The sequence below is a fragment of the Heptranchias perlo genome, chromosome 27 (genome assembly GCF_035084215.1).
Source record: "Heptranchias perlo isolate sHepPer1 chromosome 27, sHepPer1.hap1, whole genome shotgun sequence".
NCBI classification, from domain to species: Eukaryota; Metazoa; Chordata; class Chondrichthyes; order Hexanchiformes; family Hexanchidae; genus Heptranchias; species Heptranchias perlo.
This window is the reverse complement of record NC_090351.1, coordinates 29,203,039-29,215,392: the sequence shown is the minus strand read 5'-3', so window position 1 is coordinate 29,215,392 and position 12,354 is coordinate 29,203,039. Positions and strand designations below refer to the sequence as shown.

At 39.1% G+C, this 12,354-nt stretch overlaps 1 protein-coding gene across 1 annotated transcript in view; it reads right to left on the bottom strand.

The window, feature by feature from the left end:
* Window positions 1-3,301: 3,301 nt before the first annotated feature.
* Window positions 3,302-12,354, bottom strand: part of eif2d (eukaryotic translation initiation factor 2D) — a 34,709-nt gene continuing 25,656 nt past the window's right edge. Inside the window, exons 11-15 of the mRNA XM_068007537.1 lie at window positions 10,341-10,430; window positions 9,389-9,484; window positions 8,533-8,653; window positions 6,163-6,337; window positions 3,302-3,855 (exon numbers count right to left, since the gene is read on the bottom strand). Of these exons, the coding sequence (XP_067863638.1) occupies window positions 3,782-3,855; window positions 6,163-6,337; window positions 8,533-8,653; window positions 9,389-9,484; window positions 10,341-10,430 (556 nt within the window). The 3' untranslated portion in view covers window positions 3,302-3,781. The remainder of the gene's footprint in view (window positions 3,856-6,162; window positions 6,338-8,532; window positions 8,654-9,388; window positions 9,485-10,340; window positions 10,431-12,354) is intronic.

The window sequence follows — 12,354 nt, the reverse complement described above, 5'->3', positions numbered from 1 at the left end:
TTGGAAAACCAACAAATAAGTTTGGCCAAACACAATATATAATGTTCAAAAAAGTGCAAATTCAATTGAAACACTGTAACTGGGAGAGAAAACTCAAAAAAGTACAAAATATTGATCTTTTAAAAACTAAAACCCAAAGCACAAGCCAGGAGAGAAAAATAGACTAGGGAAATGGTTAAGAAAAGTTGCTGGTCCTCATAATGGAGGAGCATTTTTCTTCTTTGGTTACTGCCTCTTTGTTCTGCTAATTGGACCTGAATTAATTGGTGATATGAGGAAGAAAAAGAACAATTTAGAGCCTCTTTGCAACTAAGTGACATGTTTGAGAAAACTGTACTGCTTGTTACAAGTAGCATCCTGCTGACATTTTACAATTTTAGAATGCAGAGAAGTTTCAAATTATGATTAAAGCACCATATATTACATTAATTAAGGATGGTAAATGTAATGTAAGGTCATTGATACATTTTGTATGAATAAGGTGTGATCTTCGGTGCATTTGATTTGTCAGACTGACTAGGATATTATAAGGGATTTTGTGGTCTTTCACAATAAGTCAATCGAGTAATACAATACTTCATATTGACATCAAAATGTATTTGATGTTTTTAGATGTTGTCATAAGAGTGGTGTCACTCTGTATTACTGACTTGTTGCTTGTTTCATTTAATAGAGAAATTGCATTCATTTGAATGTTTGAATGTACAAGATTTGTTAGGTTGTAATCCAACTGTTTCTTTGCAAAAATATAAAAGTGGTGTTTGATGTCAAAATGTAATTTCTGTAGAATTACTTAATAAATTACAACTTTTCCAACTGCAGAAAATACTTAGTCTCTTTCAACCAATCACTTTCATATTTAAAGCTGTTCTCCATTGCTTACTTAAAAAAATACGAACAGGTAAACCTAATTTAGAGTAAGTTTTCTCTCCTTCCCGAGATGATAAATCCCTCCCCTTTTGTGGCATGGCTATAACATAAAACTCACCCTAAGGCAGCAGATTCGAGGAATAAGTGTTCCTGGAACTGAAACTTATGACCATCTGGTATGGATTTGAGTGCAATTACAACATAAGCACAGGCAACTCCAGAAACACCCATATCTGATCCATATGTAATCCTAACATGGCAAATGCTTTCACTTTCACAAGATAATTATGGTCGAGGAAGGCTATTCGGCCCATCCTAGTACATCCATCCAAATAAACTCTACAGCTCCCCCATTGCAACATCTAGTTGTTTCTTAAATGACTCCATCAATTTTGCCTCCACTATTCTATCTAAAAGGTCATTCCATGTATTGACCACTCTCCATGTGACGTTAAACTTCCCGATATCAGTCCTAAATTTTCCTTTTACTAATTTGAATCTGTGTCCCCTTCCTCCTACAATTTAATATAAAGTCATGTTCTGGATTTACCTTTACCATTGCCATGAGTCTTGTATATCTTGAAGATCACATCTCAGACACCTCCTTTCCAAGCTAAAAAGCCCAGGTTTTTCCAGTTTTTCCTCATAACTCAGACCTTGGGGACAAGGGATCAGCCTTGTAGCTTTTTCTCTGCGTTGCCTCAAATGCCTGAATGTCTCCATCAGAGAGGAGAAATACAGCCAGTGGTGATGAGGGTTGCTGTGGATGGGAAATGTACTCGGAAGTTACTGTAAAAAGGGAATTTAAGGGAGGGGGGGTTGTTTCTATGGGGCAACTGCAGCTAGTGGGGGGGGGGATGGGGAGCAAAGGGTTAGCAGCCAGTGGGTGGGTTGGAATGGGAAATGCAATCTGAGGGGGAGTGGTGGAATGGGTCAAAATCTTGCTTATTGGTGTGCGTTGAGGTGTAAATAATTACACAGTTTGGGGGGCGGGGGCAAGGATTGAGTGGCAAAATGTTGCTTACGGGTGGGGTGGTTAACAGCCAAAAACTTTCTTGGTGCATGGGGAGGTTGAGGGCTGATAACTTCCTGAGTGTGGGGAAGGGGATTGGCGGTAGAATTCTTGCTCTATAAGGAGGGAGAGGCAGGCTGTATTCTGGCTCAGTGGTGCAACATCTTCAGAATTTTGAGACCACTCACTTTTTAATATATTATAGATGCATGTATATAAAGCAGCAGATGTCGAAGTTTGCTGATAATATCAAACTGAGAGGTGCAGCAATTGTCAGGAGAAATGCAGGAGCTCATAAACAGGCTAGGAAATTGGGCAGTTAAATGACAAATGCCATTTAATGTAGAAAAATGCGATGCAATACTTTTTTCCAAACAGGAATAAGGAATGCAAATATATCTTAAATGACAAATTTCCCATTGCAGTGGAGGAGTAAAGAAATGTACATGTGCCGACACATAAATCCTTTACTGATTTGACACTAAATTGATGATCTCATTCAGAGAGCCCAGATGGATGGCTGTTGCAAGAAAAGTGTCACATTGGTGTATAAAATGATGTTCTGGTTACAGTACATTGTTGAACACTTTAAAGGGTGCTTTATTCTTCATCTGAGCGAAGCAGTTTTGCTTTGCCACAAAGCTGCAATTATAGTGTGAACGCAGCCTTATTCAAAGGTCAGGGCTTGACCTGATATTAGACTGAAGCAGAGAGAGTCCCCTGGAGGGGGGAGTTTCACTCCACTTTGCTTGGGAGTCAGCTCGGGCCTCATCGCCCAATTTACACAACTCAAGTTTAGCATTGGCACAAAGATGAAACTGCATTGCAGTGAAGCTAAACCTAGAGTATAAATGCACCCCAGTCACACTATATCTGAGCTAATGCTTAATGCTGCCACTGCTTCTATATAGCGAGTTTGCGTATTAAAATTTGTATTGTGGCAAAATCCATCTTAGAGTTAGTAAGATAAACTGATGCACACATATTCTTGTTTTCTAATGCTTACTGATTACAATTCCATGAGCCACATAGTGTGAATTAGTCAGCTTTTATCCAGTCTATACTGTATATAATGCAATTACTAAATAGTTACAAATAAATTAAGGTACAAGAGATCAAAACTAACTGCAAGCATGTTGTGGAATATCACTGTTTTCAGTTACTACCCTTTTTTAAAATTAAGAATGAGTGTTCTGAGCTTCGGTTTGTCAAGAATTATTTCATATTGGGCCGGGGTGGGGTGGGGAGGGAAGAGGACACTTGGTGATCTCAAACGTTTGTTTCAGAGAGCTCAACCAACTAGAAAACCTGAAATTTAGTTTTGCATTTAAACCACCTGCATTTAACTGAAATCAACACTATGAGGTAACCCCACACTTTAATTATCCATCCCCATTACATAATAAACACATACTGCTGAAAGGTTTAGTGCTTGCAATTTTTATTACAATAATACTACCTACATTTAAATAGCACCTTATCACATTGAAATGTCTCTAAGTGCTTCACGCAATGAATTACCTTTGCTGTGGAGTGACTGTTGCTATGGAAGCTTTGGGGACTGGGATAACTCAGATACACTGTCCAGTAATGAAGGTGTTGGATATCTCAGATAACTCATTGTTCCTGCAGCTAATGCAAATTATCTCCCATAATGTTTTCACCTACTCAGAGTTCACATGTAGTTTTCAGTTAGGGTCATTCCTTTCCAACAGTAGTGCACTTTCTTCAGATAGAATAGTTTAATACAAAAAAGCAGACCAATCTGCTTTCTTATACATGGTTCAGTGGAAAGTCTATCACAAATTAAATAGTCTTGTAATAAACTGACAGGAACAGATATCGGCAGTGGTTCTATTGCTGTGTCTGGATCCCTCGCCATTATTATAATAAACCATGTCATCGTTTCTTCTTGCCAGGTTTTGGAGCTTTGTTCAAACCTTCAATATACTTCGGAGGGATCCTGTACTCCTCTGTAACATGATCACAAAACAAACGTTAGACTGAACAGAACAATTCTCAGAACATCTTTTTCTTGTGGTCAGCTACAAAGATGTCAACATTGTGGAAACCAAAGGAATGCATAATATTTAATTAAAATATCACACTTTGACATAACATTCAACAACTGCTACACAATAATAAATTAACCCTTTGGGATGAATAGTATTTATAAATTATATATGCGGGGACTATTTTATAATGAAATTATTTGCTTCCCCCATCTACCAATGGAGTGTTCCCCTTCAATTAAAAATTAAAGGGACCACACCAAGTCTTTGCCTCTTCTCCCCAAATGTCCACTCATGACATCCAGGGCTTCTTAAATGGAAACACCCCAAATTAATAGCTTGTTTTGCGTAAATATAGCACATCTCATGAGAAAATATGACATCTGTTGGGGAAATGTAAGACAAGGTAGCACTGATTCCAGTCAATGGAGGGGTATAGAGGAAAATATTCTCAATTAAAAATCAGCTGCGTGCTTTTTTTAAACCCCTCCCTTCTGAAATTTCTCCCCTCATTACTACTCTAGGCAGTGCCTAGTACAGGGATACAGTTCTCCCACATGTACCAACAGGCCCCAGTACCTTATCCAAGCAACATATATCACACTTTGAAAATCTGTAATAGTCTAATACAGGTACTGAAACATTTCACACAACTCATGTATTTTCCTATATATCACACTGGAGTATAAGATCAGAAAAGACTCTGGCGTCCAACTGACTGGTTCCAAAAACAAATTCCTATCAACCACTCGCTCCCTTGGCAGTCCATTCCACATGCTCATCACCCTCGCCGTAAAGCTGTTCCTTGCACCTACCCTCTTGTAAGCTTGAGCCTGCTTCCCCTGGTTTTAGAGTTTGTAGTGATCTCAAATGTATCAGGGTTCAATTGGTTTATTCTATTGAATACTTGAATAATATCTCCTCTGATCCTTCTCTTCTCCAGAGGAAACAATTCCAGATTCTTCAATCTCTCCTCCTAACTCAGGTGCTTTAAGTTAGGCAGCAGTTTGAATGTAAATATATCACGTCCACAGAATTTCCACTCAATAAGAAAGGACCATCATTTCCTCCAGTAAATTTGTTAGCAAGACCTCCCACCCATACATTCATGCTGACTCCCTGTTACCATACCTATTTGGGTGTTTTATTATTCCCTCTTTCAGGATGCCTAATTGCCCACTGGCCCCTAGTTCCTTCAATCATCCCTATGTCCCCTTTTAAAGATTGGCATTATGTTATATACTTTTCTATCCTTGGGATTGGAAACATCTCCTGTTTATCAGATTCTCCGAAAGACAATGGCAAGGCATAACCAATCTTGCTAGCCACTTCTTAAGGTGCCCTTGCATAAAGTTCATCCAGGTCTGGTGCCCTGTCTTCCTTGAACTCCCTGAGCCTATCGGTGATTGCCTTATCTGATATTTCTATTTCTTTTATTACTTCCTCTATTCGCCCCTCTCCAGCAAAGGTATTCAACGTCTATGTTAGGAAAACTGCCCACAGTTTCCTCCTTGAACACAGAAAAGCTGAATTAATTTGGTGTACTTATTCTCCCTTGATATCATGTCACTGTTGGATCTTTCAATGACCTACCATTTCCTCTTTCGCCTGTTTGCTATGAATATATATATTATATATAATATATATTAAAAAAATATGTAGAGAGGGAAATGCTTCCTCATTTTATATTTTAGCTCTTCTGACTAATTTTTTTAACCTCCATTACCTTGCTTTTGTATTCATCTCAGTCCACTGTGCTACCTGCAGCTTTAGATACTTTAGAGGCAATCTCTCTCCTGCCCCCCCACCCCATTCCCTGCTTTACTTCCATTTTAGCCCACATCGGGCTTTTGCTTCTGTTAACCATCTTCCCTAGTGGTATGTATCTGTTCCATACTCCATGTATAGTATTTCTAGGACTGATCCACTTTTCTTTCAGCTTTTCCCCTCTAACAGTGATGTCCAGTTTCCTTAATATCCCTCTCATCAGTACCCACCTCCACTTAACATGTGCTAACATCATTACTTTCCCAAATCATACTAAGTCCTTTAAAAAAACTGCCTTTGGTCACCATGCCAATACGTCTACATTAGTGTTTTATACTGTCAGAGTTTGTCTCATGCTTCAAGAAGAATAGCTCCTAATGTAAAATACATTTCATATAGTTTAAATGAATACACAGATCATGCCAAATTCTAAGGGCGTAAGTGTTAAGTAGATGGTTCTATTTTACCTGTGGACACTTTGTTTTAAATTAAAATACTTGCCTGTTAGGAGCTTGGCAATATGATTAACCTGGTTGCCTTGAACCTGAAGTAAGATCTTATCCTTTGTACCAGGGACTTGATTCATAGTTACACTGGCCTGAGCTCTCAGCTGAAGGGCATTTCCTACGATCTGAGGATCTAAGCCATACACTTCAAGGTTTTTGATAAGAGTTACCTGTCAAAAAAAACAATAAAGCAATAGTTTACAGTATAACAATAACAACTTGCATTTATATAGCAGCTTTAAATTGGGAAAACATCCAAGGTGCTTCATGGAGGCGTAGGAACATCGGAACATGAGTAGGCCATTCAGCCCCTCGAGCCTGTTCCACCATTCAATTAGATCATGGCTGATCTGTACCTTAACTCAATTTTCCTGCCTTGGTTCCCTACCCCTTAATACCCTTGCCTAACAAAAATCTATCAGTTTTGAAATTTTCAATTGACCTAGCCGCAACAACTTTTTGGGGGAAGAGTGTTCCAGATTACCACTACACTTTGTGTGACAGAGTGCTTCCTGACATCACCCCTGAATGGCTTAGCTCTAACTTTAAGGTTATGCCCGCTTGTTCTGGACTACTCCACAAAAGGAAATAGTTTCTCTCTATCTACCTTATCAAATCCTTTAATCATCTTAAACGACTCAATTATATCACCCCGTATTCTTCTAAACAGACAAAGAAGGACACTGAGCCAAAGAAGTGTTTTTCAAGGAGCACTATAAAGCAAGAGAGGGACTTGGAGAGGTGGAGGGGTGTAGGGAGGGAATTAGAGAGCACGGGGCTGAGACGGCTGAAGGTACATCAGCCAACGATGGGGTTGAAGGGGGTGGAATGCACAAGAAGCCAGAGGAATGGAGAGTTCTGAGGGTGGGGGAGGGGATTGTAGGGCTGGAGAAGGTTTCAAAGGGACATGAAGAAAGCCAAAACATGGAGATGAGAATTGTAAATTGGAGTAACAGAAGCCATTGCAGGTCAGCAAGGACTGGGGTGAAGGCCTTCAATCCCATTGTTGGCTGCTGTACTTCCAGCCGTCTCGGCCTTGAGCTCTGTAATTCCCTCCCTACACCTCTCCACGTCCCTTTCTTGCTTTATGATGCTCCTTAAAAAACACTTCTTTGGCTCAGTGTCCTTCTTTGAACTTGGTGAGGGATAGGACATGAGCGGCAGAGTTTTGGATGAGCTGAAAAGGCACAGAGGGTAGCTGAAAGCTTATCAAAGAGGGATTCAAGCCTGAGACGGTGGCAGGAAGTAGGAAGGCAGGGAGTAGTAATGAGATAGGGTAGAAGTTGGGGGTATGGAACGTTCATGAGAGGGGAGAAACGAAAGGTGGCATGATTGAGTGACAGGAAGGGAAGGAGACAGGAGAGAAGGGCCCAAGAGAGATCAAGAAAAAAAAGAAAGGGGGATAGAATTAATGGGCTTAACTCTGGAGTGCAGTGCTGTTCTGTATTGATGGTGTAAGTAATACTCATAACATCAATTTAGAATCTCAAGTCACGTTACAGGTCACAGAAAATTTCCTAAACCTTTGTTGCATGAATTGACCAGAGGATTTTTGATCAGGAACAGTGAGCTATTGGAGTTCTTTCATGTCAATGAGAGACTCAACATCTCTGTGTTGTTAAATGCAAATTTAGCAAGCTAAACCCTTGGTCTTAGTGAGATTGGGGCCTCAGGTAGGTGCTAAGCAGAAGTTAAATTTTCTCCACGAGAATTAAAGAAATACTGGAAAGACAGTTACTCTTGTGCACCTCCCAGCAGCTGGTCATAACAGTATGAGCAGAGGCTTGGGAGCAGTTCAGAAAAACGAAGAGAGTGCTAGTGAAATCGTCCAATAGAAGCTTGAAAAGCTTCATATGGCCACAATACCAATAACTCTGGTGTGCTGCAGGTGGGAGGAAGGCAGTCGTGTGTAAAGGTAGCTAAATTTCAGCAGTTACACTGTATATCTGAGGTTCAACTCAATATACGTAAAGTGAGTAACCCCTATAGTCACCACAGCAAAGGAGTGGTAGACGAGAATGGAGGCAGTATTTATTCCTCTTAAAGCTAAATTAGGTACAACTCCTGTAAAAATGAAGCAAATCTCCCATGCAAACGGAATACATTGTAACAAGCACTGCATTCCATAACAAGCAGGGTGGCATCTTCAAATGACAGCAGTAAGAAAAAGAATTGTAAAGAAAATTCACAACTTTATATGCATGTAATAAACTCCAAAAATATTACTCCAAAAATTAACACAATAAAAAGTCAGTTAACGAATATAAGCCATTTAAGTGATAATGCTCAAATCCCTCGACGTTACTCGAATTCACTGAGAAGTATCCATTATAGTCCCTCTGGTAACTAGTTTTCAGCTACTGACCTTTTTGTTTGAAGCACGTTGTGCTACATCAATGCTAATGGGTTTAATGCTACCCTTTCGAATGATTGGCTTCTGCCCAGGAAAAGTCACTTGATGACATTGCTGGAGCCTCTCCAGGCACCTGTAAAACAAACTCTAACTGTAATTCATTACAGCAGCAAATCAGACTAAGCACAAGATTTGATTAAACTCTGATTAACTTCATCCCTTTGAGGGCAACTACTGACAGCTCTTATAGTATTAATAACGCTAGCTGTGCATGCTTGAATGCTGCACACTTTAAAAGGAAAATTACAGAATGTTCCCTAATGTTTCTGAAGGATATGAAGAAATTGAAGAATGACTATAACAAAACTTTTAAGTAGATTTTAAACAATTTTTTTTTTACGCAGCTGGCTTACATTGACGCCTGGTCCCCCAACACCTCAAATTTATCATTTTCATTGGGCTCAAATCCCTTCATGGCTTTGCCTCTCCTATCTCTATAACCTTATTCAACCGAACAACGGTCCGAGAACTCTGCGTTCCACCAACTCTGGCCTCTTGTGCAATCCCCATTCCTTTCGTGCCTCCATTGGTGGTCGTGCCTTCAGCCATCTCGGCCCTAAGCTCTGGATTTCTCTCCATAAATGTTCCCGTTTCTCCGCCTTAAACCTACCTTTTTGACCAAGGTTTTAGTCACCCCTCCTCATAGCTCCTTTTTGGTCTCTGCAATGATTTTATGAGGCACCTTGGAATGCTTTTCTACATTAAAAAGGGCGCAATATAAATGCAAGCTGCTGTTAACCTTAATGTTGCAGTATCTCAGTGGACAATGTTGCAATGTTACACCCAGCATTTTAACAGTACTGCTTACCTGGTAAATAGATCATCCCATTTGAGTTTAGTTACAGTATGGTATTCAGATTTTTCCAATATGCAGTCACAAAGAGTAGGATTAATGGTTACATAACTGTAGAAGAGAAACAAAAGTGAAAATATGACTGTAAAATGCAGCAGTAATGCTTAAAGTCTTTTGGATTGGAACAATTATCATCACTAAATATCTTAGAAGAGGATTTATCTGAAGTTTCATATGCTATACTCCATTCTGATATCTATCCCTTTGAGAATAAAATCACAGCGACATCACAATATTGCTCGTGTTTTTTTCTAGGAAATACTAACCACAATTTTCTGCATGAGCAGCAGAGTTACTAAGTTTTTGTTTTTGCAACATTTTATTTTGAGATAAAATGCACCAACATGAAAACAAAATAAGGGTCCATTAGAGAATGATGCATCAGATAATAGGAATCAAGTCAAGTAAAATACGAAACTATGCGATTATTGCACATACATCTACTGCACACCCGATATGCTAAAGGATTAGGCATTATAAAGCAGAGGATAACTGGCCCTCACACCCCATTGTTCAAAGAACTTAGTAAATTCTTCTAAATGTTCAACTGAACAACTGGGGGCCATAATACAATGGAATTAAAATAAATGTTTCAAAGAAGTTGTCCAACAAAACTTTTTTTTTAAAACCTAATTGGCATGTGAAACATATGGATCAATACACCCTCAAGGATAACTACTTTACTTAATAATATACATTTTCTGTTAACAAGTAACAAGGCACATTCAGGTCATCTAGATGGCAGAACCCATGGACTTTTCTAATTACTGTACTTTCTCACAGTGTGTAATAATGTCAATGCTCTGTGCCATTCTGTTGTCTGAGTGTCAGACTTTTTAGCCTTCTCCAAGTTCTTTAAACAAATCTGAATTATTTTTAAGATTTATATATTGTGTGTATCACTTACTTTTTATTGTAGTCATCTATCAGTTCATTGGACTTTACATAATTTGTGATGATACTTCTAACGTCCCCACTTGAGAGGGTGGCATCTTTTCTAAACAGAATGAAAACAAATTTACCATGAAAAAGAAAAAAAAGCAGAATTCTTTATCTCTGAAGATAATTCCCAATCTGGATGCATGTTTAAGGAACCACGTGGGGAACAGAGTGGTGCAGAGGGTTAGCAAACCTCTAGGACCTGAGCTAGAATTCAGCCTAGACTACTGGAATCAGAGTCTCCTCTCTTCCCATGCCAGTATGAATGCTAAGTGAGATGGAGTTTCAGTAGTTTTGAACCAATTCCTAGTGCAGAGGTCTACAGTATAAAACTGCCCATACTTCAATACAAAATGACAAATCTTTCTCACAGAGGCCATGTTGGTGTAAGAAATCGAAATGTTATCAACAGAATAGGTAGTACTGTTTGTACTGTGGGTGAATGCCAGAAGCACTTGAAACAAGGTCTTTGCTACCTTTCTTCCTCTAGAATCTCGACTTTCACATCTTGGATTACCTTCAAACGTGAGCCCCAACTCTCCACGACCTCAAGCATACCTTCACTAAGCCCAATATTTAGGTATTTTTTCAGTAACGTGGCCAGCATAGCATACAGAAAAACTTGTTTCAGACTTTTGACTATCAGGTGATTTTATTTTATAGATAACAAGCAAATAAATAACAGTAATCTATAACTATATTAAAAATATTACACCTTCATGCACTTCCCATCTGCACCATTTGACTTCCTGTCATCAGGTATTTGTCACACCGTGTCAATTTTTTCCCATTCCAAATTCCTGTCTACATTTAATATGGATTTTGCCAGTGTCAAAAACAAGCCCAAGTAAATACAAACCTATAGAAACAGGAGGAGGCCATTCAGCCCCTCGTGCCTGTTCCACCATTTAATTAGATCATGGCTGATCTGTATCTTAACTCCATTTATCCCTCTTGGTTCCGTATCCCTTAATAGGCTTGTCTAGCAAAGATCTATTAATCTTAGTTTGGAAATTTTCAATTGACCCCCAGCCAACAGCTTTTGTTGGGGGGGGGGGGGGAAAGAGTTCCAGATTTCCACTACCCTTTAGTTTTACTGCAAAAACTGGCAAAATAATAAAAGTCATCATTAAGAACAAAGCTGATGAGTACCTATATAAAAATATTCTATTATGTGCATGGCAACATGATTTCAGAAAGGACCAATTCTGCCTTACCAACCTCGATGACTTTTTTTTGGGGGAAGTGTTGTCCCAAATGGATGTTAGAAAGACCCATGATATAGTATCAAGACCAAGACTTCCAGAAAACTTTTAATCAAGTTCCACATGAAAGGCTTAAGCCAGTGGGTATTGCAAATAAAACTTAGAGGCGGATAAGCAATTGGCAGAAGAGAGGAAGCTGTGGATTAAGTTAATAAAGTGGGGAGATGTATTGAATGGAGCACCCCAGGCATTGGTACTGGGGCCCTACTCTTTCTGATCTACATAACTGATCTGAATTCAGAAACACAATGCAAGTTATTAAATTGGCACGGTGATACTAAACTTGAAAGGGGGCAGTGGTCTGAAAATCGGCCATATTTGCGAATATGCAGAATTTTAGCAAATAAGTGCATGGTTTTATGCATAGGAAGAAATAAAGAGCAATATACTCGATGAATCACGCTGAACTAACTAGGAAAGAGGCTGAAAGAGATCTGGGAATGGTAGTAGACTCAACTCTGACCATATCCATTAATGGTAGGGCAGCAATTTACAAAGCAAACAGAATGTGGTGCTATATTGCCAAATCAGTAGAGTTCAAGTCCAAAGCAGTCATAAAGCTGTAAAATACTCTGGTCAGGCTGCACCCTGAATTCTGCATTCAGTTCTGCTCACCGAAGCAAAAGGGAAATGTTTGAGCCCTGGAAACATGATAGAGAAGGACCATTACGAGGTTAAGAAAGATTAGAAAAAGTTGGACTCTTTTGTTTTGAAATG